Genomic DNA, 27,553 nt, shown 5'->3' with positions numbered 1-27,553 from the left:
CCACTACAAGAGCACCCAAACCACTTTTCCACAGACCAATATCATTCACTTCTGTAAACAACCTGTTATCGTTGGTTACACCGAGTATGAGATATTCATAGTGACAAGTGGACTCTCAACAGGTGCGAGCAAAGTGCTCCGTGAAGAAATCGAGTGTAACTAGCGTGCAAGGGAGACAATCTATCTACACCTCTATTCTTTGGCCCACAGGTGCAAAGTTTCTCTCCCCTTATCTGATGAAGGCAGTGTAACTTATCTTTTCTCAGAACAGTGACCTTTTCTTTGGTTCTACTGTGACCTCGGTGGCACGGGGGAAGAAGGGAATAAGAAACAAAGAGAGATGTGGGTAAAAAAAAAAAGGGGGGGGGGGGGGGGTTAGAGAGGAAATCTAAGCAAGTGAAAGGGAAAGTTGAATGTTGGGGGGAGGGGGGACGGGGAAAGGGGGGTATAACAGAGGAAGGGGAGGCTGGTATTGGGAATAGAGTGTATGTGCATGTCTCCCTGTGTCTGTGGAATTATTTTTACTGCAGTTTCTGGTTACAAACAAAGCCATGTTCAGCTGCCAGCAAGATACAAGTGGCTATTTTCTGTCTGTCTACTCCTACTTCCCATGGCTAAATATGCATCTGTATGCACTGAAATACCCTTAATCCCAACTTTGAGAAAAAGGTTTTGTTTTTATCAGTGCACAAGTTGTTGTTAGAGTACTATAAGACCTGAAGTATAATGCTCTTAACAAATAAATATTTAGCTGATTTGTAACCAATCGGGGAAATTGGCCACAGTGTTTAGTCTAACAGTTGTAATATCAAAACAACTTTCAATTGCTATATTTTATTTATTTTATTTTTATTTTATTTACGAGGATTTATATTGTGCACGTATCTCACCACACAAGGCGACTCAAGGCGCATGTTACCTATTAATGCCGTGTGAGATGGAATTTTTTACACAATATATCACGCATTCACATCGGCCAGTAGATCGACTGCCTTTAGGCGCTGCATCCACCTTTCACGACCTATTATTCCAGGTCACACGGGTATTTTGGTGGACATTTTTATCTACGCCTATACAATTTTGCCAGGAAAGACCCTATATCAAAAGACCTATTGTTGGACTCCGAACAGGAGCTGTACTAGCAGTTACAGCAAAAGTTTACGGTCTTATCCTATTAAATTTTGTCAATTACGTAAACAAATTCTCAATCCTTAACCTCACCACACACCCCACCTTTTTCTCCAATCAACTTCCTTTCCTTCTCCCACAAAAATAATGTTCAATGTTCTCCTCAACTCCTTTATCTCCCCTCTTTTGTTTTATCTGCCTTTTCTGTTATTTCACTCAAATGCACATACATTCCAAAATGAATATATTATACGTTATTTGCGTGTTTGACCAAAATATGACATTTTACACAGATCGAGACAGTCATTGTTCTCCGAGACCGCGCTAGCGGTCGAGGTGAACAATGACTGTCGAGATCTGTGTAAAATGTCATATTTTGGTCAAACACGCAAATAACATTTATGTATCGATCGAATTCCTTTCAGGTACTTATGACTTTGTTGTTGTTTTGACGATTGAACGAGCACACACACACATGCATGCAATCCACATGTATGCAATCAAACACATAAGCTTCATATTTGGGCGTTTCAGGTTGACCGAAACTTCAAAGGAACTACAAAACACACGTCATGTACTCACTTTGTTGTTGTTTTGACATTGAACAGCACACACACATGCAATCAAACACATGACGTTTTATTTTTTTTTTAGTTCCTTTGAAGTTTCGGTCAACCTGAAAAGCCAAATTATAAAGTTTTGTCGGCCTCTGACGTCACATGACTCAAAGAAGGGAAATCCAATCTCCAATCGATACATATATATATATCCTGCATTATGTAACACACATACACACACAAAGAACAAGTATGCACATTTACTGCCACACATGGTTGCACACAAATTCTGTGCCAAAAAAATGCAGACACACCTACACACACCAACACACACACTTCCTCCCTCCCTCACCTGTAAAACTTGAGGGCGACTTCAGGCTGGTCAGTGTAAAAGTGATGAGTGGCAATGCAGGCGACGGCCTCCACATGCATGTTGTCAAAGTGGAGGACATCTTTGTATAACTTGACAGCATTGTCCATCTCGGTCAAGCCCTGTCAAAATAAAACAAATGGTGATAACAAGTGAAGATGAAGTGAGAAGTCCACATCCAGATGTACAAAATAGCTGTCAAACCTATTTTTTTTATTAAAGTTGAATACCATATTGACATGACCACACACACACACACGCACGCACGCACATACACACTCACAATTACAATTGAACAAAGTCCTTTGAAAGGATCAAGGTACTCATATTCCTGGCAAGGTCATATCCAAAATAGATTTACTGTCACATAAGTACCAGAATACAACAACAGTGAAGCCCCTGTGTTTTGTTACGAATGAAACCATGATCACAGTAATAATCCTACTTTAACTATAAATGTGGCACTGCCTTTAATTTGCATTATTGACAGATCCACAGACAATGAATCAACGCATATCAACAAAATTCACAAACACACACCACAAGTTTAAATAAACACACACTCACAAAGTCAATTCACAACCCTTTAAACTCCTCCTGCTATCATGACACCAATGAACAGCATTCGTATCTTATTCTCACAGATGTTGTATCAAATATACACAGAACAATACAGTGGAACCCCCCATTTAAGAACCCCTTCTTTTTAAGATCTTATTTTCTCAGACTTTCTGTTCACAACCTCTGTAAAATTACATGTACCCCCATTTTAAAGGTCCTTGTCTACATTTTTATACCGAAATCGCCATTTGACCATTAAAATGCAGAGTCTATTATCTACAAATATCAACAATACACCCCCTTTCGATCAGGAAAGACAAAGCCAGTGTAGCCGTTTGAAAATTCATTGTAGTATTCCAGCGAAGTACTCATAGTAGGATATCCTTATTTGGAAAATGCCAAACGCAAAACTCCTCTCAAATCCCGTGCATTTCGTGCGTTTAAAAAAAAGCGTGGACAGCGCTCCAGTGTCAAAATGTTGCTGCACTTGTTTGGGCGTGGCTATAAGCATAGTGACATGAATTTGATTGGTCAGTATTTTTAGGCAAAGCACATGTTCTCAGCAAACAGAAAACAAAATATTGGAAGCGTGAGTCACGCTACCCAAAAATAAAATCTTTTTTTACATATATTTTTTTTTCTATAACTTTTTTCCCCATGGTTCATTCATCATCGGACATAACTTTTTAGCGAAATCTAACCATAAGATTATTGAAAAAAAGCAAAAATGTAAACTCCTTCCTTTTAAGATCTTATTTTCTCATATTTTTGGAGGTCTTAAAAGGGGGGTTCCACTGTGTTAGCAATACTTTGACAAGACAGCTCACCTCATAGATGCGAGCCATGCCTGTGAGCAGAGTAGTTTCCCCAGGGAATTTCTCCAGCCCTTGTTTGTAAGTTTCTACTGCAGTGAGAGGCTGGTCAAGACGCACGTACACCTTGCCCAGGTGAAGAAAGGTGTCCACCATCTCCTGCTGTTTGATGGCCGACTTGAGCTGTGTCTCTGCGTCACGGTACATCCCAAGCCTGTGGAGAAGAAACAAGACAAGACTTTCACTTGACAGCTATACAAGTAGTTATGACAATTTAGGGAAAGCATACTTTTCATAGGACTGTTTTCAGACTGGACTTGTACTGAAAACATTAGCGAAAATCAACACACAAAAATTCAACCAGGTGCATGCACACACTTACACAAACAAACACAAACACACATTTACACACACACACATGCACACACACACACACACACACACACAAACACATACACACACACGCACGCACGCATGCACACACACCACACACACACACACACACAAACACACACATTCTAACACTAGATTGGAATCCTTATAAAACTATTGCTTTCCTTTGCAGACAAAATTCTACTCTACACATACATGCCTGTGCAAGTTCAGCAGCAAAAGCACTGATTGACGTTGTGCAAAAGACTGTTAACCTGCTGTTCAAACAGATGCAAATGAAGACAAACCTGTAATAGCACTTGGCCAGTTGTACCTTCCACCACCAGTCTTTGTACTGGTTGGCCTCTGTAGCCAGTGCTGCAAGCTCCAGTGCCTGTCAACAACCAACAGTCCATGTACTTCACCATTTCATCTTCATCATTTAGCTCATTGGCCAGACTTTTTTGTCATACTTTATGTAAATATAATGTATAATCCTTATGCTATTCATACGTACACAAACCGTGCAGGCCTATTTTACATTTTAAAAAATCCCAGATTTAATTAAATTTGTTCAGTCTGTTTACCCTCACTGACATGCAAAATGTGAAATACTGCAAACCAGAGTGCAGCTTACAATGTTGCCATAAAATTTCATTCACTAACATTTCAGAAAATTGTTCTTCTTGCGATAAAATGACCGGCAGATGATCAGCCAACCAAGCTCATGGTTTTCCCATGTCAAGCAGTCAAATAATCTTCCGAAAGTATCTCATGGACACAAAGTACCCTAAATAACCAAATACAGTAAAACCTGCGAGCAAAGGACACCCTTGGGGAACCTTGCCACTGTCCTTTGTACAAAGGTGTCCTTTCTTTTGAATATGAATGCGCAGACATTTTTTGGGAAGAAAAAACCCAGCCAAATAGTTTTATTCTAAACTGTGCATTACATGTCATACAGAAAGTGACAAAGAAAACAAAATCAACATGCAACATGTATGTGAGTTGTTCTTCAGTACTGGTGACAGAAAGGGGGAAAAGTGGTCAAAATTCAAATCTCTAGTTTTGTTTTTGAAATATTGCTTTTCATAAAGCAGAAATACTGTAGTATCTGTTGTACACAAGAAAAAATCACTGGTTCACATGGTTCCTACATAATCTAACTTTTAAAGCTGGTTCTTGTGTGTCTGTGTGTATGTTTGTATGATGACGATAGGACCCGAAACGGCTGCACGGACTGAGACAGGAATTGCAGAGAATGTTCTTTGCCACTTGAGTCGTGTCATAGGGTACTTTTGGAATAGCAAATTTGAAAGGATTCTTCAAAAAACGGCGGAAAACATTTTATACCCTGTGAGCTATCGAGGATCCTCCCCGTCTGGGCTGTCGAAACATGGTCTTGTTAAAAGACGTTTTCAAATGCGGTTAACGGGGAGATACACTCGAAGCACATTTAGCGAAGTTATGTTGCCAAATCATCTAAGATCAACATTTCACTACACGGATCGATGCACACAGTCGAAATAGATGTGACTTTCACACGACCGAAGACTACTTACTAGCAGACTAGCAGACGACAAGATCTAAATATTTAGATCAGTGTAAGAGCAATCCGTTGAAGAACAGTTACTCCGCTTATTCGTCTTCAGTTAAGCTTATTTCCCCTGCCATAAGTTTCCTTGCAGATCTGCAGTCGCGTAGTGAAATGAACTAGTGTCATCGGAAGATTCCTCTCAGTCAATCATCAAAGCACAGTAAGTTCTATGCTGACAAAAGTCACTTTCGGACAACACGACGATTGACTTAATTTATGAGCCCAAAGGTAACAATATCGACAAGAATGTACGCATTTGACATTAAATGAAACATTCATAGACAGTTTCCAACTCACCAGATCTGCCAAAGAGCCGTCATTCGTGAAAAAACGATGATTTTAATCAGACAGGTATCGGAAACAAGCCTTGGTCACCTGCGTTATTCCTTCCAAGGCGACGTGACGGCGCCACATTTGTTTGTTTATGGCTGTTTATCGCGAAACAACACAGTTGAAATTTGTGTGTAAAATACCACAAATTTGTGGTGAATCCAACGACATCTAAAGATGTCGTTGGGTGAATCAGTTCGTCATCTGCGTTTCGATTGTAATTAAGTCAGATTGGAGTTACTTTGAATCGAAGGCGAGGGTAACCTGCGTTATTTGTGGGACATCGTGAACAAATTTGATTGCAATATTTTATACAGAAAGTAAATTTCAATGATTCTGGCTCAGACTTGTAGATCTGTTATGCAGTGTGTTGGTAGTGTATCTGCTTTTCTGCTATGAAGCTCATTTGGAGTGATACGCTGATCGAAGTGGGGTACCCTATGTGGGACATCAGCCGTATGCAGATTACGCCTCAGAACACTCTCGCATTTCACAAAGACAACAATAATTTGCAACATTTCAAGAACTGCATCAGTTTTATTAGATACTATTTCAACAACAACAGCACAAACACGACTATTATCAACAACACAGAACGGGAGGTAAGTCTTCAAAGACGCACCAAGTGTGCGTTCCCGTTTTTGGACGCCATTTTTGCTGGCATTTTCACAGTAAATCTTAATATTTCCATATCTATTGAATGATTTTGGTATTTTCTTTGATTGTGCCGATTCTCCTATCTCTCTGGCATGTACTGGGTGCTTTGTGACCAGTTTCTCCCCTAGACTGTATTGAAAAATGCGTCCGTGTGAGCTGACCCCCACTTGTGACCAGTAGCAAAGAACAACTCACGTACAAAACCAGAATCAGTCTGGCTTGGTTCAGACGCACATCTTCAGAATGCTACTCAAGTTCATGACAGCTGTCAGCATTTCAGGGTGAACGGAGAACGAGCGAGAGAGAGAACGAGCGAGAGAGAGAGAGAGAGAGAGAGAGAGAGAGAGAGAGAGAGAGAGAGAGAGAGAGAGAGAGAGAGAGAGAGAGAGAGAGAACGACTGAGCGAGAGAGAGAGAGAGAGAACGGAGAACGAGCGATAGCGAGAACGAGCGAGAGAGAGAGAGAGAGAACGACTAAGCGAGAGAGAGAGAGAGAGAGAGAGAGAGAGAGAGAGAACGACTGAGCGAGAGAGAGAGAAAGAGGTGCAATCGGTTTCTTATCTGAAGCAATGGGCCATTCACGGGAATATTCTTTGATCGAGCTCTCGAAAACCACTCGAAGAGTTCGCCGTTCAATTTCTTTATCACATCGACTCTTTCTTCTAAAGTCAGAAATTTCCGTTTTGACATGATGAGACCGCGATCGACGAAGGATGAGACGAAGATGCATCACAGTACAGAAAGTAGAAACCCTAACTTGTTTTTGTTTGTGAGTTCAGTTCAATTCACGGCATCGACCAATGAGCGTGCACCATACAAAAAATCAATCTTTCAAGTGCTGTCGTTGGCTTACAAAATAAGCTTCTCGCGCGTTCACATCGCCAGCGAGATTGTATTTGCAGAACCAAGATGGCGGACCGTTGTTGACAGGTAACGAACCAAATCGGGACCAAAAAAGAGTGTCCGCGTCCGCGCCTTTGAGGTGTCCGCTCTTTTAAGGTGTTTTTGAGTGTAAAATACATCCGTCCTCACTTGAAGTGTCCGTTATGCAAAGGTGTCCGCCGAATTAAGGGTCCGCTGGATGCAGGTTTTACTGTAACACAAAGTTCAGATAGTTCACTTACATTTCTGATGTCGTTCTCATGGTGAAAGATGTACTCAAAGAGAGCTTTGGCTAGGTTGGGTCTGGCAGCGTACTTGGAGAAGTTGAGGCGAGCCAGGTTGATGAAAGGGCCATCCGGTGTTGACAGCATAGATGCCTGTGTGAGAAAAGTTGAAAAACAAAATAAACACAATTCCCTCGACCTAAAACCCACAGCTAATCACACTTCTACTCACTAAAACTCTTAATTCTCCTCAAAAATCAAAAACAAAACAAGACTGAACAAACTAATTTTCAAGACGTATTTTGAAGAGGGCATGTGATTCTCAAAACGGACCCCAACTGATCAAAAGGGAAGTTGCTTGTCCTGAAAAAAACCTCAGAAACAAGAAAAAAGAAAAAAATGTCAACAAAATATAACTCTCTTTCTCAGTATCAGTTCTTTTCTTAACCCCGGGGCAGGAAAGCACAGAAGACCATGGGCAAATAGCTACTCATAGTAAAACCTTTCTCTTGTTAAATCTGTTTTTCCTGGGAGATACGGGTTCTGGAGAAGATCTGATCAAAAAGAAACCTGACTAGCAATGCACAATGAAAGCCCAACTCACAGTTCCAAGGCGAACAAATCTGCCCGAGGAGCTTGTGACGGGCCTGGCAGTGTGAGCAGTGCGAGGAGTGCGGATGGCTTGCTCCATGGTGCCTGGTCTGCCTCCCTGTGTGCCTGGCCGCACAAAACCACTCAGTGGACGACCTGACTGGCTCGTGGGTCTGCAAGAAAACAGCATTTTTCAAGTGAAAAAACTATGAGGCTATGCAGGGAAAATGATGTTAACTCTGAAAGAAGTTATGCACACTTTGTTCAGACATCCATACACAAATTCAAACAAAGCTTGCTCACATATTTTTGTAACACAGTACAGTATATAAAATTTCAATAATTGTGTGAGATTTGTTTCTTTTCATTGATTTTTTTTTAATGACTGCGTGCTTGTCCAGTGAAGTAGAAACACCTACCTGACACCCTGTGATGGTCCACCCTGACTACTGGTCCCAGGCTTACGCAGTGACGTTCCAGGTCGCGAAACGTTAGCAATGGCGTTATCGTCCATCAGCATCTCTGCGATTCCCTCTTCATCTACATCCACCTCATCCACATATACTTGACCAGTCAGCGCCCTTGTTTTCAGTGTCCATGCAGCCTTGAGAAATAGAAAATGTAATGTTACAAGTTAGATGGAAAGCTTGGCAAGTAGTTATCGTGAGCATTGGATTATTTTGTCATCTCACATGCAGTCTCACTTTCATCATCCTAGAAACCATCACAAGTGCATGACAGCATTAAAGAAAACAGTTTAACAGGGGCTCTTCATTCTGGTATGCCAAACAAAGACTAACAGTATATATAATAAAATCCAACATTCCTGAGATGTCAATACCTGACTTTGACAGTGATTTTCAAACATAATTGTACATCATCTACATGCCCATGCATTGGCATACAGTTCAGCTTTGATGTTCTGCAAAGTATGCTAAACTATGAGGCAGCTAAGGGGTTTGATCGGGGAGTTATAGAAGGGTTTCTGATGTCTTGCACTCGGAGCACCGACCAAAACTGTCTCGCTCACTCCAGAAATGAGATATTTGCTGATGCCTGATCTTACCTGATCAGCGAACATATCCTCTGTCTACAAGAAGGGAGATAGGAACAAAGCTGAAAACTACCGCCCAGTATCCCTGACCTCGGTCGCCTGTAAGCTCCTTGAGCACATCATCTGCCACCATCTTCACAAGCACTTCGAACAACATGGAGTGCTATCCAGCCGCAACCATGGGTTCAGGACCGGCCACTCATGTGAAACCCAGCTGCTCACCACCATGCAGGACATTCTGTCATCCCATGATGCTGGCCACCAAACTGACGTCGCCATCCTTGATTTCAGCAAGGCCTTCGACACTGTCCCGCACAAGAAACTACTCCACAAGCTGGCCCACTACGGTGTGCGGGGAAGTGTCCACAACTGGCTGACCAGTTTCCTGACCAAGCGGAAGATGAGGGTTGTACTGGAGGGCGAGGCATCTGAAGAGGTAGAGGTCGAGTCCGGCGTCCCGCAAGGCACAGTGCTGGGTCCGTTGTTGTTCCTGTGCCATATCAACGACCTCCCAGACTCAGTCCAGTCGTCTGTCAGACTTTTTGCGGATGACTGTCTCCTCTACCGCCAGATCCGCACCTTTCAGGACCACCTTACGCTACAGGCAGACCTAAAGAGCTTGGAAGAGTGGGCAAACCAGTGGGGGATGAGGTTCAACGCTAAGAAGTGCTACGTCCTCTCCACCAGATCCACATCCCACTACTTCTACAGCCTCGGAGACACCATCCTCCAACAGGTCGAACAGAACCCGTACCTCGGCATACAGATCTCAGCCGACCTGAAGTGGGGCCCCCACATCACCAGTCTCTGCAAGAGGGCAGGATCTATCCTGGGCTTCTTACGCCGGAACCTCCGGAACTGCCCACGTGAGTGCCGTCGCCTTGCCTACATCACTCTTGTCAGGTCCACCCTTGAGTACGGGGCGGTGGTCTGGGACCCCTACTACAAACAAGACGTTGAGAGACTCGAACGCATCCAACGCCTAGCCGCTAGGTTCATCATGAAAGACTACGTGTCCAAGGACCCAGGCTGCGTCACCAAGATGCTAGAGTACCTCCAACTCCCTACACTCCAGGAACGCCGTCAGCAACTTCGCCTGACGATGCTGTTCAAAATCATCAATGGACTTGTACCTGCCTTACCCCCTGACTCCTTCCTCACCCCGGTGAGCGTATCTCGGCGCCGAGTCAAGCCTAAAGCCTACGAGGGGTATGAGAGCCAAAACATCCTCCAGAGACAGGCAACCAACAACAGCCGCTGTTTCAAAGCTCCTACCTCAAAGACTGATCAATACAGGAACTCGTTCTTTATAAAGACAGTGATCGAGTGGAACAATTTGAGCGAAGCCACCGTCACCCTGACCACGCCCAGCGCCTTCTCATCGGCGTTAGGGGGGCAGAAACCAGTGTGAGAGCCTCAGTAGTTTTTATCCAGTTTTTAACATTGTAACATAGCATTTTTTAACTGTGCTTGAAAAGCCTACATTCTAGGGCAAACGGACTAAAACCGCAAGTACAGCAGCAAGAAGACCAGCTGGAGTTGTACACTATATCCACCTTGTGTACAGTGAACTTTTAAGACTCTTTTAGATGCGCACACCCAAAAAAACGTCACGTTGATAGTCGTCGTCGGCTTCTGTGGCGCACCCGCCAACCACCAACCCAGGCGGGTTATCCAGATCCAGATCTTACCACAAGTCCAACACATTTCAGGTCATTGCACCCCTCAGATTACAATGAAAGACAGGGATCCATGTTGCAATCTCATTACCTGATCGTATGGATTCTTTTCAAGAAGTTTTGTGCAGATGTCTGCACTCTCCTTGAATTTTCGGCGTCTGAAATAACTGTAAGCAAGAAAAAGCGGATCCATCTTGCTTGGTTGTCATAAACTATTTTGCAAATAGAATGAGAGTTACTGCCCTTGTCCAGTAATCTTGAGAAAGCTTCTTACTGATTGGAGGAGACAAGGAAAATTCACCAATCGGAAGAAGTTTTGCACATTCCAGAATTTATTATGAAGAATTATTCCCCCTGATACCTAAGATGTCAGCGTCCATGGAGAGGCTAGGTTCAGCTGTTTTTGTTGCATTATTCTTCATTTATGGCAGTTCTTTTGCAGGAGTGAATGGTGATGAACATGCAATTGGGTCAAAGCTAGCGGCAGAAGAGATCCAAAGAAAAAAGTAAGTTCTAGGGGACGTGTTTGCATGCATGTGTCTAGTTGATTTGTACAATATTCACCATAATAATTCATAATTAAGCCGGTTCTCCAAATCAATTGGATCAAAGTTCCACATTTGGTCAAATTACGGTAATCTTGAACTTTAGCGTGTTAAATTCATAGCTCAGAATCCAGTGACATTCTTTAGGGCCTACTTATTTTTGATACAAGTCCATGTAAGCAAGCCAAAGAACATCATGTGTCGTGAAATTAATTGACGGATTGAGCTCCAAACTTAAGCATAATTAATTAATTTGGTTGTTCAATCGACGAAAATGCACCGAAAATGGCGTACGTTGTCAACCATAGTACATCATTTACACGAAAGAGTTGTCTCTCTTGTCCGATCATACGAATAATTCCTTCTTTGACCCATGTAAACAAAATGCATTCGTACAGTTCATCGGAGTTCATTCCGTAACTTCAAAGGGATCTAAAATGAATTGTTATGATTACAAGTGCAGGTTCTACAAATTTGGAGACTTAAATGCCTCTGAATTATGAGCTATGAATTTAACACGCTAAAGTTCAAGATTACCCACATTACCCTTGTTGCCTTCTTCCTTATATTTCTTTACCTGTCAGGTATTTTGTGTTATTTTTCCAGATACGAGAAAGTTTGTCTTTGAGTTTGAATCAGCTGGTGTCCTGCAGGTTGCCACAAAAACTTAAAACTTTGAGTTGAATTACTTGTACTGTTGTTGCAACATGCCTGTAGATCTTGGTCACACAGAAAAAAATAAACCTGAATGAATTCTATGTCTATTATATTCCTCTATAAAATCATGGCAGATGTCATTACAACCTGAAGATGCGGTGGCATACAGATATCGGCACTTCCCCGTTTGCTGCTCCCCCGTTAATAGCTGACATTGATGGGTGCGGTGGTCTGGAGGTCGTGGCAGCGTCATTCAGCGAAACTATCACCGTGCTTGAAGGAGACACGGGGAAGCCAATGGCAAAGTCATACTGGCCTTTGCATAACCTGGAGAGTACCTATCATGCAAGCCCTTTACAGGTGTGTGTGAAATAACATGTACAGATTCTCAAACAGTCAAAGCAGGAATTTCTGCTGTTTAGTTTGATTAAGAAACATTGCTCAAAGCTTACTTCAAATATGGACATTATTGAATTCCCTACCACTCATAATCATAGGATTAGGAACAAGACTGTCTGAATTGTATGATTTGCATTTGAAAAGGTTCAAAGTTCTTTGTAAGACTGCACTGTGCAGTGATATTTTTGTGTATGATTCCATGTATAGATGTGTTTCAAGGACAGACCTGTGTAAGGAACTGCATAGTCCACAGGTGCATTGCATCTTTCTGCTTTTCAAACCTAATGGGCGGTTCTGGTGAGGTTATGCCCCTTCTTTCTTTCGGCTGGTAACAGGCGGAACCTCGCGGCAAGATCACACAAGAAAGGAAAAAAACGTGCATTGGTCCCAAATAGCATGTCGCTTTGGTAACAGTCCGTGTGTAAGTCGTGCATTTTATATGGTAAAAAGACAGTGGTAACAGGCGGAACCTCACGGCAAGATCACAGGAGTTGTCTTGCGTTATCGCCCCAGAAGCGCTCATTATTGCTAATAGTAGTATAATTATTCATGGTTTCATTGCAAAATTCTGTTCAGTGAATAAATTTACCAACTTAGAACAAGTGGTAGCTTTTCAAGTGGTTGACAATGTGCACTGCATCATTAATTCGATTTACAATTACATTAACGAACATTCAAAACTGATTATTTTCATGGCTCATTGACATATTTTTATAAAAATGTTTGACAGCATGATATCAATGGCGATGGAATGCTGGATATCCTGCTGGTCAGCTCATCAGGGGAGATCACCTTCTATCAACACAATGGACTGCTGATGGAACAGTTCACTTACCAGGTAACATAAGTTAGATATATGGTATGGTGGAATCCCCCTTTTGAGGGCCCTGTTTTTCAAGCCATTCCCGTTTTTAAGAACTTGCTTTCTCAGATAATTTTGTTAAACTTTATAACATCTATAAATTGTCATTTTCCTGCAACCTCCTTTTTAATAGTGGATTTTCTAAGATGTTTTTAGGTCTACATAAATAAAGTATGGGGGTTTCATCTGTATAAATGCCTGTGTGGCCAGTTCAGAGAATGTTAGTTTCAGTACAGATATGTTAATGTATAGTCCCCTATTTCATTATTTGTTTGGTTTTTTTGCACATGTGCAGGGCAGGGTTGTTTAGTCAGTATGTAAAACTTTGGTGGTATTCCAAATAAAACCATGAACTTGCTGGATGTTTTCCCAATTAGTATGTTCTACATGTATATGTCGTGCCGAATTCACGGAATTGCCGACTTCGCGGAATCGGCAACATTTTTGCCCATTTCGCGTAATCGGCAAAACGCTGCCCATTAGGCCACACAAAAAAAATTGTCTGTTTCTGGTCACCCGACCGACCCTAAATTTCGGCGCCGACCCTAAACTTTTTTTTTCCAAACTCAATTTTTTTTAATTTTTTTTGGGTGGTAAAGGACAGGGTGAGAAAATGAACAACAAAAACGTGTGAAAACGAAAGTCCGCTGACGATTTGTAAATGTGTTGAGTGTCTTGTCTCTATGTATAGTGAATCCAGTCTCTTTGCGCGATTTTTAAAGTTAGTTTTATTGGTCTACATTTGGGGTAAAAAATTTTTTAAAAAAAATAAAAAAATCCCTACCTACCGACCCTATTTTTTTTAGCCATGTTACCAGAAACAGACAATTTTTTATTTTTTTGTGCCTTACGCAAAATCAGCAGCGTTTTGCCGAAAACGCGTAAAGGCTTCTAAAATTTGCCCATTTTGAGAAATCGGCAGCCACATTTTGGTTTTAAAGTTCTCAAATGCCTGAGATATCATCACACTTAGACAACTAGATACTCGAATGGATAGATATTGCAATAATCGATCAGTTATGGCAAGTTATTGCAAAAAATGTAGTTTTCGTGCATTTCCGGAGTCATGCTCGACACAGACTAACATAGACCATACAAAACATAGTAGGGAGGTAAAACAATGTTAATGCAATGTTCTGGTGACACAAAAAGTAACAGACTGGCTGTCGCTTTTGCGAAATGGGCAAATTTTAGAGGCCTTTCCGCATTTTCGGCAAAACGCTGCCGATTTCACGTAATGGGCAGCGTTTTGCCGATTACGCGAAATGGGCAAACATTTTGCTTATTCCGCGAATTCGGCAATTCCGTGAATTCGACACGACATATACAAGTTTCAAACTGACACTCGTCATACCACTGCTGATCCCCCAAAAATAAGTTTTATGAATAATAATAATAATAATAATAATAACAAGAAATTCCTCCGAGGTAGGAAAAACACCCCCGTTGGTCAAAGGGAAATAACCATTCTCACTGCCACCAACTGAGAAGGTTATTTCCCTTTGACCATTAAGATGTCCCTCTATAAGTCCTTGTAGAATCTTAATCCACCAATAACTCCCTAACCGTGTGTTTGACTGGTCCCAATTTTTGTAAGGACCGTCTCAGGAATGTATAGAACCTGTTCACCAAGTTTGGTGACGATCGGTCCGTTCATTCTTGAGATCTATATATGCGAACACAAACACACAAACACATCGACCGAAACCTATACACACCCCTATACCGGGGGTGTAATAAAACATTCTTTTATAGCGCTGTTCACCGCCAAATGGCAGTCTCATGGCGCTTTTTAAAGTTTTCAGAGTTGAATCTATGCCTTTTGCCAGCTCAGAAACAAATAAGGGAGAAAGAAGAACAATTTCTTGAAAATGTTGTGAATTTGTTTATCTGTTTTTATGATGCAAGATGTGTTACTGTTGCAGCTGCCCCCAGTGTATGTGCTAAGTCACTGGTACCAGCGCGCTCTGACTGTGGCATTTGAAGACATCAGCAAGTTTGTGTCTGAGAACATGGTCAGTATTGCTCTTAGTATGTAAATGGATATTATGTCACAGTTTGTTTGTGCATGTTTGTGTGTGTGTGTGTGTGTGTGTGTGTGTGTGTGTGTGTGTGTGTGTGTGTGTGTGTGTGTGTGTGTGTGTAACTGCAAGTGTAAAGGACTAGATATCCATAGGAAATAAAAGGGATAAAAGATTTTCACTTTGTTACAATGCTTGAATCATATTTATTATTCATACATATTGTAAAGGGTGTCCAGCTTTCCATTACCTGTTGCATACTTACTTTTCTTTCTTCCTTTCTTTGCCTTCAAGTGTATTCAGACTGTGTGCTTATTATGTTTGCAGGCCCAAGATTACCTTGGTGTGGATGTGCATGTGTTTGCCACCCCAATACTGATTGATGTCAACAGAGATGGCGTCATAGAAGAGTTAGTTGTACCCACCACTCACATGTTTATGGAAGAGGATTATGAGTGAGTTTTGGTTTGATTTTATCCTTCTTTGTTTATCATCTCTCTTTTCCCTCTCTTTCTGTCTTTATTTTCATTCATTCTTTGTAGCTATGCTGCAGCAAGTATTGCCTCATACATTTTGCTGGTTGAATGTGTGGAATGTATTTAATTAACTCCCCTACCCAACCACCCTCCAAGAAATAGAAATAGAATATCTGCTCGCATATTTCAAAGAAAAACATACTTTTGGAAAGAGTGACTCAATGCGTCTGTGACTCTTCAGGCATCTGTTTGTAAAAGTGTTCACATTACTGTAAATGTATACTGTTCAGTATAAAAAGGGCATTGCTGAAATACTGTTACCCTTGTACAGTTCCTTTTTTTATATCTCTTGTTTTTGTACGATGGGTTGTTGTTGTTTTTAAACCGTATTTGACAAATTGCGCACATTTGTAAAGATTTTTTTGTTTTGTTTCAGTTTATCGCCGCAGAATGCCAAAAAGTATGTCATTGGTGGAGTGACCATAGTCAACCTGACAGCACTGTATGAATCTGGTATGAACAAAAGCAGCACTGCCATCACTACATCCTATTATCTGGAGTTGACACAGGTACATGTACTTTCAAACCCTTATTGCTTCTGTGGTTCCATTTTTTCAGTACAGCAATTTGTTTTCAATTTTATAAGTTATATATAAAGACACAAACAGACACTTATAGAAGACACTGATTGTTTATGTTGACAGACTTGATAAAGAGCATATCAGTGTCTGCCTGAGAATTCATGTATTTTAGATAAAGATCTTTTTATGGAAGAAGACCTTTCAGAAGGCCTTTAATTTAACTACAATTTGTATTTGAAAACTAGTTATATGTTAGTCATCGTTTATTTTCCACAATTTTGTATGCTTGGTTTAGTGTTTGGTTTTTCGATAAGTTATTGTTGTTTTTGTTCTGATTTTTAAAGCAGTGAATTTATATATTCTTTTCTTCGACAGGTTTTATCAGAATTCCCAGCATTCAACCTGTTCTCCCCAACAGTGATAGACCTGGATGGAGATGGGGGTGAGATGGAGGTGGTGGTTGCACTGTCTACGGGCAACATTCACGTCTTCACGCCCTCTTCCTTCAAACAGACAGGACAGCGGAACAAGTTTCCTCTGGACTATAACACCGTACATGGACAGGTAGGTCACTGTTTTATATTTCAACATATTGCTTTAGATGTGTGTTTTCATACTTGCTTATTTGTGTCCTTGAGATATGCATGTCCTTTATGACTGGTGCTGTATTTTTACAGAAAATAATAAGTGCTTGCTTCTCTTGTTTCAAAAATAGAACAAGAGACTGCAGGTGAAAACAAGAAATTCCTCCGAGGTAGGAAAAACACCCCCGTCCTTAGCATTCTCACTGCCACCAACTGAGCAGGCACTGCTAACAAGTGTGGTTATTTCCCTTTGACCATTAATATGTGCCTCTATAAGTCCTTGTAGAATCTTAATCCACCAATAACTCCCTAACCGTGTGTTTGACTGGTCCCAATTTTTGTAAGGACCGTCTCAGGAATGTATAGAACCTGTTCACCAAGTTTGGTGACGATCGGTCCGTTCATTCTTGAGATCTATATGCGAACACAAACAAACAAACAAACAAACACATCGAGCGAATCCTATACACACCCCTATACCGGGGGTGTAACAAGATAACAATCAAAATGTACTCACCAGAAAACAACAACAAGAATACATAAACACGGAAAATACTTGTTTTTCTATTCTTGTCGCTGTTTTCTGGTGAGTACATTTTTATTGTTATCTTGTTCTTTTGTTTCAGTTTGAAACCCCTCAGACTTGGAAATAGCTTTCCTTTTTTTTTTTTTCATTGCATAGAATGCAGCAGTACGAGTGCGCTGGGTTTTTTGGTGAATGCCGCTTCTGCTGTTGTTTAAATCAGAAATGCATCACACACAAGTAAGTAAGTTGAAAACTTACAAATACCTAATCCAGACTTTTGTAGCTCTGTTCCCCTGTTTCAGGTGACAGTGACAGATGTCGACAATGACGGCAGGCTGGAGCTGATTGCTGTGGACACTAGCGGCAATGTTCTGTGTTTCCATGGCGACGGTTCCACAGTGTGGACAGCAGAGGCTTCTGGGTCAAGCAGTCCTGGCTGTCGTGTCGCTGACACCAACAGTGATGGAATCTTGGATGTTATTGTTCCTACTAATGAAGGGTGAGTTGAATTCTTGCTCGTTTGTAAAGGAATGACTGTTCATAGCATCAGAGAATACAACAAGATGAAAGTCGCTTGTTCATTTCAATGCTTGTTATTCTCTCAGGTGCCAGGGGACTGGTTCCGCTGAGCTCTCACTTAATTTTGTTGCACAAAGCATGCATTTAGATTGCTCGAGTCCCTTTGTTTCACAGATCTCAAAGAATAATGTACACTGACTGATGCACAACAGGTACATGCAGTATTATTCTCAGGCCAAGGATTGAGTCACTGACACAACTTTTGGGATCGGAGCATTGTTCTGAGACCTGCCTGGTCGACTATCTAATAGGTTTGACATGTAGGAGGTCTTCTGACAGAACAGTTGTTGTTTTTTAAAGCGAGTACATTTGGACTTCTATATGTTACATATTTTTAGGCTTTGCCCAACTGAAATATTGTCCTGTGAGTCTGGGACATTAGTGTGTATGTGTGTGTGTGTGTGTGCTTGAAAGTAGCTGGTTCAATGGCCATTAACCCCTTCACTTCCCACCCCGTATGTAATATGTGGTCATTGTCGGTTTGTCCTACGCCCATAACCGTATCTCATACATGTATGGGATTTGTGTCAACAACATTTCAGGACATTTCTGAAAACTAAATGGGAGGTAACCACTGTCCAAGTACTTGTAGGGGTTCTAAACACATTTCTTTCCCATAGACCGTTCGGATAATGCTGTTATACTGTGGCAGTGAAGGGGTTAAGCGTTTTTTCCAGAGTTGCAATCCTTATTTCATTGTGTAATGTCAGTGAAAACAGCCGGTCACACTGTAGTTCTGTCCTTTTTCTGAGATATGCGCTCACATCACAGAGCGTCAAGCGTTAAAAAATCAGCTATTTTTATTTTGAATTGTGCCCGTGTGTCCTCTTTCACTTAAGCCCTCTAGCATTTCTCTTTATCTCAGCAGAAGCGCTCACTTTGTCCTGTAAACAGACTTTACACTGAATAGATAAAAATAGAATGTTCTTACAATCTTCTGTTATGAAGTTGCACGAATAATCAGTCAGGAAGATATGACATTAAACATGCTTAGATTTCTTCCAGTGACATCTACGTTTTCAATGGCACAAATGGTGACCTGCTTCCAAAGTGGCCGATGAAGACTGGAAAACGCATTGCAGCCAACGTTCTGATCACTCAATTTCGCCAAACACGGGGACCACCTGATATTGTAAGACTCTATAAGTTCAACTCTTTTTGGTTGGAGGAAGCTGTGAGGGAGGGGGGAATTTGTGGTTAGTTTGATGTCATGTTGCTGGTGATAGCTGTACAGAGGAGGGAATTTGTGGTTAGTTTGATGTCATGTTGCTGGTGATAGCTGTACAGAGGAGGGAATTTGTGGTTAGTTTGATGTCATGTTGCTGGTGATAGCTGTACAGAGGGGGGAATTTGTGGTTAGTTTGATGTCATGTTGCTGGTGATAGCTGTACAGAGGGGGGAATTTGTGGTTAGTTTGATGTCATGTTGCTGGTGATAGCTGTACAGAGGGGGGAATTTGTGGTTAGTTTGATGTCATGTTGCTGGTGATAGCTGTACAGAGGGGGGAATGTGTGGTTAGTTTGATGTCATGTTGCTGGTGGTAGCTGTACAGAGGGGGGAATTTGTGGTTAGTGTGATGTCATGTTGCTGGTGATAGCTGTACAGAGGGGGGAATTTGTGGTTAGTTTGATGTCATGTTGCTGGTGATAGCTGTACAGAGGAGGGAATTTGTGGTTAGTTTGATGTCATGTTGCTGGTGATAGCTGTACAGAGGAGGGAATTTGTGGTTAGTTTGATGTCATGTTGCTGGTGATAGCTGTACAGAGGGGGGAATTTGTGGTTAGTTTGATGTCATGTTGCTGGTGATAGCTGTACAGAGGGGGGAATTTGTGGTTAGTTTGATGTCATGTTGCTGGTGATAGCTGTACAGAGGAGGGAATTTGTGGTTAGTTTGATGTCATGTTGCTTGTGATAGCTGTACAGAGGGGGGAGGTGCTTCTGTTAGAAGTAGGAATAGCACATTCACAGTAAAGACCCTTGAAAATGATTGAAAACCACAAATTGTATTACTGTCAAAGGTGCACAGTAAAACCACCTTAAAATGATTGTTGACCAAAATTGTATTACTGGCAACTAGTTCACAGTAAAGCCACCTGAAAATGATTTTAAACCAAAAAAAGGTATATTAGTGGAAACATTTCTTTTCTCTTTTGATGTTGTTTAATGACTGAGTGCAGTCAATGCAGATGAAGGATTGCTTTGTGTTCATTCTCGGCCCAATATTCTAAATCATTCCAAATGTTGTTGAATCTTCTCTCACTCCTGTACGTTTATGTGGAAAATAGTTTTGTTTGAAGCTAGCTACTCATATCTGTTTTTTCTTTTTTTCAATGAAGTTATAACTTATATGTTACATAAGGTGCTGATACCTACACAGATAATCAGTCATCATTAAATGCTTCAGAAATAGTTGACACTCTTTTTTCAGATTCATACTGTAATGTAAAACTCTGACCTCTTGTTTTGTGACGCAGGCTTTTGTCGCTGATGATGGAAAACTGTACATCATTGCTGGCGATCATTCATGCCAGACCCACATTGATCTAGAAGAGTCCTCATTGGTGGAGGTGCTGTCACATGACCTGTTACCCATGCGACACGGTCTGGAGCTTCTGGTTTCAACTACAGACGGCAGCATCATCTGTCTTGGTTCTGAGCTGGAAACAGATGTCTTAGATCTTATTGAGGATTCTCACAGAAAAGCCATGTGGTTCAAAACCTGGTCAGGTGCAACAAAAAGTCCCAATGATTTTGCTTTCACTGAGTTAAAGGTGAGTGCTTTTAGTTTCTTTGAGACATTCAAGCATCTGATGCAGTTATATCAAACCAGTGATCCACTCAGGTGTGTTTTAAGCCCATATTACCTAAACAAAGACAAGCAGAGTGCATATTCTACCGTAGCTGGTCACTTGGGTCTAGTTAAGTGGCGTGGTATTATATAAAGCAATACATGTATCTTTAATCTGATATGAAAAACTGTTGAATGCAATCAAATCATGTAGGACTGACCAACTCATGATTTCTTTTACCGGTATATGTATTTTCACTTCAAAAAACAGTAAAATACTGGAAAGTTTAGGGTAATGCAAACCCTCATTTATCTGAAATCTTTTTCAGTGTAAATGGTCTTTTTCTTCTGCCATTATTTAACTTACAAAATTATGGAATTATAAAAAAGAAATGTACCGTATTTGACGGATTACAAGACGCACCGACTTTTAACAAAAAAATTGGGACGAGCCACGTATAGGCTGCGTCACTATATTAGCCGCCGTCGAAAAAAATATAATCAGATCGTGTCAATCAATCAAAACAACCAGGCAAACGAAAGTACGGTATTTGGCAAAATCGGCTCCGAGAATAAACAAAGAAGAAAAGTGAAAAAGTTTGAAGAAAAATATCACACACACAATTTGTAACCAACACACATATGTAGTCCCGCCCGGAATAAGCTTTTTTGGGATGATTTACGACTTTAGCGCACATTTCGAGCAGACGAAAACACAACATGGCGGCTCTCGCTCCTCCAACTATCGCGACATCCTGATACATCCGGTGTTTCTCTGTACGCTATCTTGTCACGACGACTTGTTGACAAACGAAGATTCGCGAAAGAAAGAGAAAAGCGCCGAGTCTTGAGTAGAGAGCTAATAAAGTACCGGTAATCGCTAATCGAGCAAAATGAAAATCCGCGGCGACTTCCATTAGGTGAATGCTATTCAAGTTTAGGTAACGTTTTAGCCGCATCTTTTTATAAGCCGCAATGCGATTTTTTGACTCACATGCGAAGCAAAAGTGAGTCTATGTACTCACCCGAGTCGTCCGTCCGTCCGTCCGTCCGTCCGTCCGGACGTCCGTCCGTCCGGCCGTCCGGAAAACTTTAACGTTGGATATTTCTTGGACACTATTCAGTCTATTTGTACCAAATTTGGCAAGATGGTGTATGATGACAAGGCCCCAAAAAACATACATAGCATCTTGACCTTGCTTCAAGGTCAAGGTCGCAGGGGCCATAAATGTTGTCTAAAAAACAGCTATTTTTCACATTTTTCACATTTTCTCTGAAGTTTTTGAGATTGAATACCTCACCTATATATGATATATAGGGCAAAGTAAGCCCCATCTTTTGATACCAGTTTGGTTTACCTTGCTTCAAGGTCAAGGTCACAGGAGCTCTTCAAAGTTGGATTGTATACATATTTTGAAGTGACCTTGACCCTGAACTATGGAAGATAACTGTTTCAAACTTAAAAATTATGTGGGGCACATGTTATGCTTTCATCATGAGACAAATTTGGTCACATATGATCAAGGTCAAGGTCTCTTTGACCCTTATGAAATGTGACCAAAATAAGGTAGTGAACCACTAAAAGTGACCATATCTCATGGTAGAAAGAGCCAATAAGCACCATTGTACTTCCTATGTCTTGAATTAACAGCTTTGTGTTGCATGACCTTGGATGACCTTGACCTTGGGTCAAGGTCACATGTATTTTGGTAGGAAAAATGTGTAAAGCAGTTCTTAGTGTATGATGTCATTGCTAGGTTTAGGTCAAGCATGTGAGTCGTATGGGCTTTGCCCTTCTTGTTTTTTTTTAAAGTTGCGGCTTGTAGTCCGTCAAATACGGTATGTGAGTATGTATAAAAAGTGTCGTCTGTTTCAGCCTCAGCTGTATGTGGAGGCAGCGACCAGAGACCAACCAGAGATCACAGGCAGTTCTTTCACGCTGTACTTTGAGATTGCCGACAAATCCAAAGCAACAGCACACAGAAACTACAGTGTTGGGGTAAGAAATTCATTCTCTCACTCATAATTCATTCTCGTAGGCACCTGGGAGGGAGGCAGTAACTGAAACGGTCAGAGAAAAAAGGATGAAGAGTGTAAACAGTCCTCTGATTGTGTAACCTTGAAGAAGTGCTCTAGAGACAGCGATGGAGGATCATCACAGATTCTTCATCTTATGTGACCCCTTAAAGTACAGTGGAACCCCCCTTTTAAGATCTCAGCAAATCTGAGAAAAGCAGGTCTTAAAAAGGAGGGAGCCTTAAAATGGGGGTGAATGGAACTGAGTCTTAAATTGGGGATCTTAAAAGGGGGGTTCCACTGTATAGTCCCCCCCCCCCCCCTCATCCAACCCCACCCTACCCTCACTCACCTGCCTCTCTTTGATGTCCCACAACCCTTGTTGATAGGACTGAATGGAGCTGAAGAGAATAGACGTTACCTGCATGCTTCCACTGGGTATCTCCAGTAGATTTTTGTGTGTGTGTGTGTGTGTGTGTGTGTGGTGGTTTTTCATTCATTATCAATACCTTTAACCTTATCAAGGTCAAGTATGGAACATCAGCTTTTATGTCTTGCTGTTTTGTTTCATCTTTCTGCGTTTTGCTGAGGACACAGTGTGAAACTTTTTGTATTATCTCTGCAGGTATACTATGGTCGACATCTTCTTGTCAAAGAGCAGTACAACCGCCCGGGACGATACGAGCTGGTCGTCCCTACATGGCCCGAGCCTGGTAAAGGTCATGTGACAGTCGTTTTGACCAATCAGCATGGGCTGGTTGCAGTGGACACCTTGTCTTTCAAGTAAGTATATATGATTATGTTTTCAGGCATTCAAACTTGACATGGTAACTAGATCACATCTGTTGCATGAAGGTTAAAAAAATAACTATTGGGAAGAGGAGGTCTTTTCCAAGATTTGCAGTCCAATCTTGTCCACCATTGGAACACATTTTGATATGTATGTGTAGTTGAAGGTGTCTTCTCAATCCCAACGTGTGTGTACCTGTTGTGAGATTTATTCAATTTCTTTGATCAATTAAGGCAGGTCAAATCTTATGGTTTTCATTGGTCAAAAAGGCATGTGACTGTCAAAGTTGACTTGCATGAATTTAAAAAAAAAAATCACATTTAGTCAAGTTTTGACAGATAGACAAGACTACAGAAGACACATTCTTTAATATTGAGGGTTAAAGATACTCAAGAACATTAGCTTTTTTACATCCAGTCATGATAAACCGGGCCTCAAGATGATGGGTGGTGATGTGTCTGTGTGTGTGTGTGTGTGTTCGTGCACAGTAATTCCTAGAAAACTACCCGACATATCTTTTTCAAAACTGTGCATGTGAGTTCTTCCAGACACTATCCCCAGATGGTGGTTTTTACATTTAGTCAAGTTTTGACTGAATGTTTTAACGTAGAGGGGGGAATCGAGACAAGGGTCGTGGTGTATGTGCGTGTGTGTGTGTGTGTGTGTGTCTGTCTGTGTGTCTGTCTGTCTGTCTGTGTGTGTGTGTAGAGCGATTCAGACTAAACTACTGGACCGATCTTTATGAAATTTGACATGAGAGTTCCTGGGTATGAAATCCCCGAACGTTTTTTTCATTTTTTTGATAAATGTCTTTGATGACGGGGATATAGCTCAGTTGGTAGCGCGCTGGATTTGTATTCAGTTGGCCGCTGTAAGCGTGAGTTCGATCCCAGGTTCGGCGGAAATTTATTTCACAGAGTCAACTTTGTGTGCAGACTCTCTTCGGTGTCCGAACCTCCCCCCGTGTACACTACATTGGGTGTGCACGTTAAAGATCCCACGATTGACAAAAGGGTCTTTCCTGGCAAAATTGCTTAGGCACAGTTAATAATTGTCTACCTATACCCGTGTGACTTGGAATAATAGGCCGTGAAAGGTAAATATGCGCCAAAATGGCTGCAATCTACTGGCCGTATAAAATTTCATCTCACACGGCATCACTGCAGAGCGCCTAGAACTGTACCCACGGAATATGCGCGATATAAGCGTCATTGATTGATTGATTGATATCCGGCTTTTCGTGAAAGTTGAGGCGGCACTGTCACGCCCTCATTTTTCAACCAAATTGGTTGAAATTTTGGTCAAGTAATTTTCGACGAAGCCCGGGGTTCGGTATTGCATTTCAGCGTGGTGGCTTAAAAATTAATTAATGACTTTGGTCATTAAAATCGGAAAATTGTACAAAAAAAATTTTTTTTAAAATGATCCAAATTTACATTCATCTTATTCTCCATCATTTGCTGATTCCATAAACATATAAATATGTTATATTTGGATTAAAAACACGCTCTGAAAATTAAATATATAAAAATTAATATGAAAATTAAATTTTCGAAAATCAATTTAAAAACACTTTCATCTTATTCCTTGTCGGTTCCTGATTCCAAAAACATATAGATATGATATGTTTGGATTAAAAACACGCTCAGAAAGTTAAAACAAAGAGAGGTACAGAAAAGCGTGCTATCCTTCTGAGCGCAACTGCTACCCCGCTCTTCTTGTCAATTTCACTGTCTTTGCCGTGAGCGGGTGACTGACGATGCTACGAGTATGCGGTCTTGCTGCGTTGCATTGCGTTCAGTTTCATTCTGTGAGTTCGACAGCTACTTGACTAAATGTTGTATTTTCGCCTTACGCGACTTGTTGTTGTTGTTGTTGATAAATGTCTTTGATGACGTTGTATATTATGTGTTTTTGCAAAAGTGCAGGCTGGAGTGTGATGACCTCATTTTTTTGAGCAAATTAATTGAAACTTTAGTCAATCATTGATTCTGTCCGGACTGTGGGATTGCATTTCAGCTTGGAGGCTTCAAACATAATTCATTAGTTTGTTCATTACAGTTGTCATTAAAATAGAATTTTCTCTAACATTTAGAAATGATCCCATATAATTTTACTAGATGAATACCCGCTTCGCCGGGTACCCGGCTAAAGCCGGCTGAGTGGCGCACCAATACCCGGCTTCGCCGGGCGCACCGTACGCGATTGATGCCACATGAAGGAAGGGAGATAAACACGCAAAACACTGGAGAAGATGAGGAAGAGTTACTGGGAATGAATGTACAGAAAAACCAAAATCGGTTCAGCGCTGCACGCTGAGAGCACGTGTTGAAAATTTTCATCGAGCAGATTGTGTCCGGGGTCTACCTGAATATGCCCACCAAATTTGAAGCAGATCCATCGAGAACTTTGGCCGTGCATTGCGAAGAAAGACAGACAGACAGACAGACACACACACAAGCCGTATATAGATATAGATAGCGCTCTGAACAGAGTTTAACACTGATTATATGTGGTGTAGAAACATTATGTATTATTGTTATTAACTTTAATTGCCCCAGCCGTAAAAGTCTTTTAATGCCTTTGGAAAATAGTTCAACTTGTGGGGCAAGGGATTCAGAATATTTGTTGAAATTTTTTTTTAACAGAGCTTTTACATTTGTGGTACATGTACAACTAAGCATACAGATCTGAGCTTTGCTTATGGTTGTAGTTGGTTTTGTTGGCTCACGAAGTGTAGCCTATGCGATGCTAACTTTTGTCTGTCTGTGCGTGCGTGCGTGCGTGCGTGCGTATGTATGTATGTATGTATGTATGTATGTCTGTGGTAGAAACTTTAACATTTGAAGACGTCATATTACCATGACGTCACATTATGACGTCCGAGGGTTAGACGTCACGCGATGGAATTACTGAAAATCTCGGTGATTGTTATTTTGAGCGGGCCGAGACTATTTGGCAGTCGTGTCCATGTAAGTAGGCTACATGCAGACAGACAGATCTAGATCTAGTGTCTCGCTTTCTTGCACAGTTTCACCTATGCTCTTTCTCTGTGTGTGTCATGTGTGTGTGTGTGTGTGTGTGTGTGTGTGTGCGTGCGTGAGTGTGTGTGTGTGTGTGTGTGTGTGTGTGTGTGTGTGTGTGTGTGTGTGTGTGTGTACTGTGTGTGTGTGTGTGACGGAGTGATTGAGTTTGTGTTACTGTTTGTCGATTTCTTACGTGAGCCTTGAAGGCTTCGCCTCTTGTTTATCATGTACCTGAAATTACAGCATTTGAATTGTTAATTGTGTACAGAATAATTTATTTATGCATGTTTTTTGTGAGGCACTTAGAACTGTTTGCGCCATATAAATATCCTCATTATTATTATTGTTATTGAAATTCGCCTGCTTGTTTTGTTTCAGATTTAATGAGTTGATACTACAAGACATTCAATGGTTAGTGTTGGTTCCATTTGTGGCCATGGTGGTAATCCTACTTGTTGGTCACGGATTCCCTGCCAAAGATCTGCTTCCCGTGACAGTTTCCAGCAAGAAGAGATAGCTGTGGGAGTAGTTAAGACAAGTGCGTATGTGGGATGGTGGTGATGTGTGTGTGTGTGTGTGTGTGTCTGTCTGCCTGTCTGTCTGTGTGTGTGTGTGTGTGTGTATGTGTGTGTGCGCCAGTCTGTGTATGTGTGTGTGTCTGTGTATGTTTGTGTGTGTGTGTGTGTGTGTGTGTGTTTGGTCATTGGTAATTGCAGAAGGACAAGCCAGGGCGTGCGTAAGGTTAACAAAGTACGCAAGCGACAAAGTTTGAGTGCAACTTTGTAAAGTTGTAAGCCTGTGATTCTTGGTGACTGTCTATTTATGATGTTGGTACATGTATCAACTTGTGTGGGTATTTGGATCGCTCCAATGAAAAGAGAGCCTAGGTT

At 41.3% G+C, this 27,553-nt stretch overlaps 2 protein-coding genes across 2 annotated transcripts in view; one reads left to right on the top strand and one right to left on the bottom strand.

Moving 5' to 3' along the window:
• LOC138953135 (tetratricopeptide repeat protein 8-like) overlaps nt 1–11,026 on the bottom strand; it is a 90,803-nt gene extending 79,777 nt beyond the window's left edge. The window contains exons 1-7 of the mRNA XM_070324927.1: nt 10,905–11,026; nt 8,500–8,684; nt 8,094–8,253; nt 7,508–7,642; nt 4,109–4,194; nt 3,444–3,642; nt 2,038–2,177 (exon numbers count right to left, since the gene is read on the bottom strand). Coding sequence (XP_070181028.1) covers nt 2,038–2,177; nt 3,444–3,642; nt 4,109–4,194; nt 7,508–7,642; nt 8,094–8,253; nt 8,500–8,684; nt 10,905–11,006 — 1,007 coding nt within the window. The 5' untranslated portion in view covers nt 11,007–11,026. The remainder of the gene's footprint in view (nt 1–2,037; nt 2,178–3,443; nt 3,643–4,108; nt 4,195–7,507; nt 7,643–8,093; nt 8,254–8,499; nt 8,685–10,904) is intronic.
• Nucleotides 11,027–11,180: 154 nt separating this feature from the next.
• LOC138952536 (uncharacterized) lies at nt 11,181–27,276 on the top strand. The gene is made up of 13 exons (XM_070324221.1): nt 11,181–11,319; nt 12,150–12,375; nt 13,145–13,252; nt 15,202–15,291; nt 15,625–15,752; nt 16,210–16,342; nt 16,730–16,918; nt 17,767–17,963; nt 19,049–19,175; nt 20,518–20,814; nt 22,708–22,830; nt 23,473–23,630; nt 27,042–27,276. Exons 1-13 carry the CDS (start codon nt 11,192–11,194, stop codon nt 27,178–27,180), a joined length of 2,043 nt encoding a protein of 680 aa, XP_070180322.1. The 5' UTR covers nt 11,181–11,191; the 3' UTR covers nt 27,181–27,276.
• The last annotated feature ends 277 nt before the right edge of the window (nt 27,277–27,553 follow it).

Source organism: Littorina saxatilis, linkage group LG17 (genome assembly GCF_037325665.1).
Source record: "Littorina saxatilis isolate snail1 linkage group LG17, US_GU_Lsax_2.0, whole genome shotgun sequence".
NCBI lineage: Eukaryota > Metazoa > Mollusca > Gastropoda > Littorinimorpha > Littorinidae > Littorina > Littorina saxatilis.
Note: the sequence above shows the minus strand (reverse complement) of the source record. Positions and strands in the feature narration are given on the sequence as shown.

Excerpts from the sequence above, each read along its gene's own strand:
- LOC138952536 (XM_070324221.1), top strand. The coding sequence starts at position 11,192 with ATGGAGAGGCTAGGTTCAGCTGTTTTTGTTGCATTATTCTTCATTTAT. Across the intron at positions 12,376-13,144 it reads ATCATGCAAGCCCTTTACAG|CATGATATCAATGGCGATGG; the intron begins GTGTGTGTGAAA and ends AATGTTTGACAG. Across the intron at positions 17,964-19,048 it reads ATTGTTCCTACTAATGAAGG|TGACATCTACGTTTTCAATG; the intron begins GTGAGTTGAATT and ends GATTTCTTCCAG.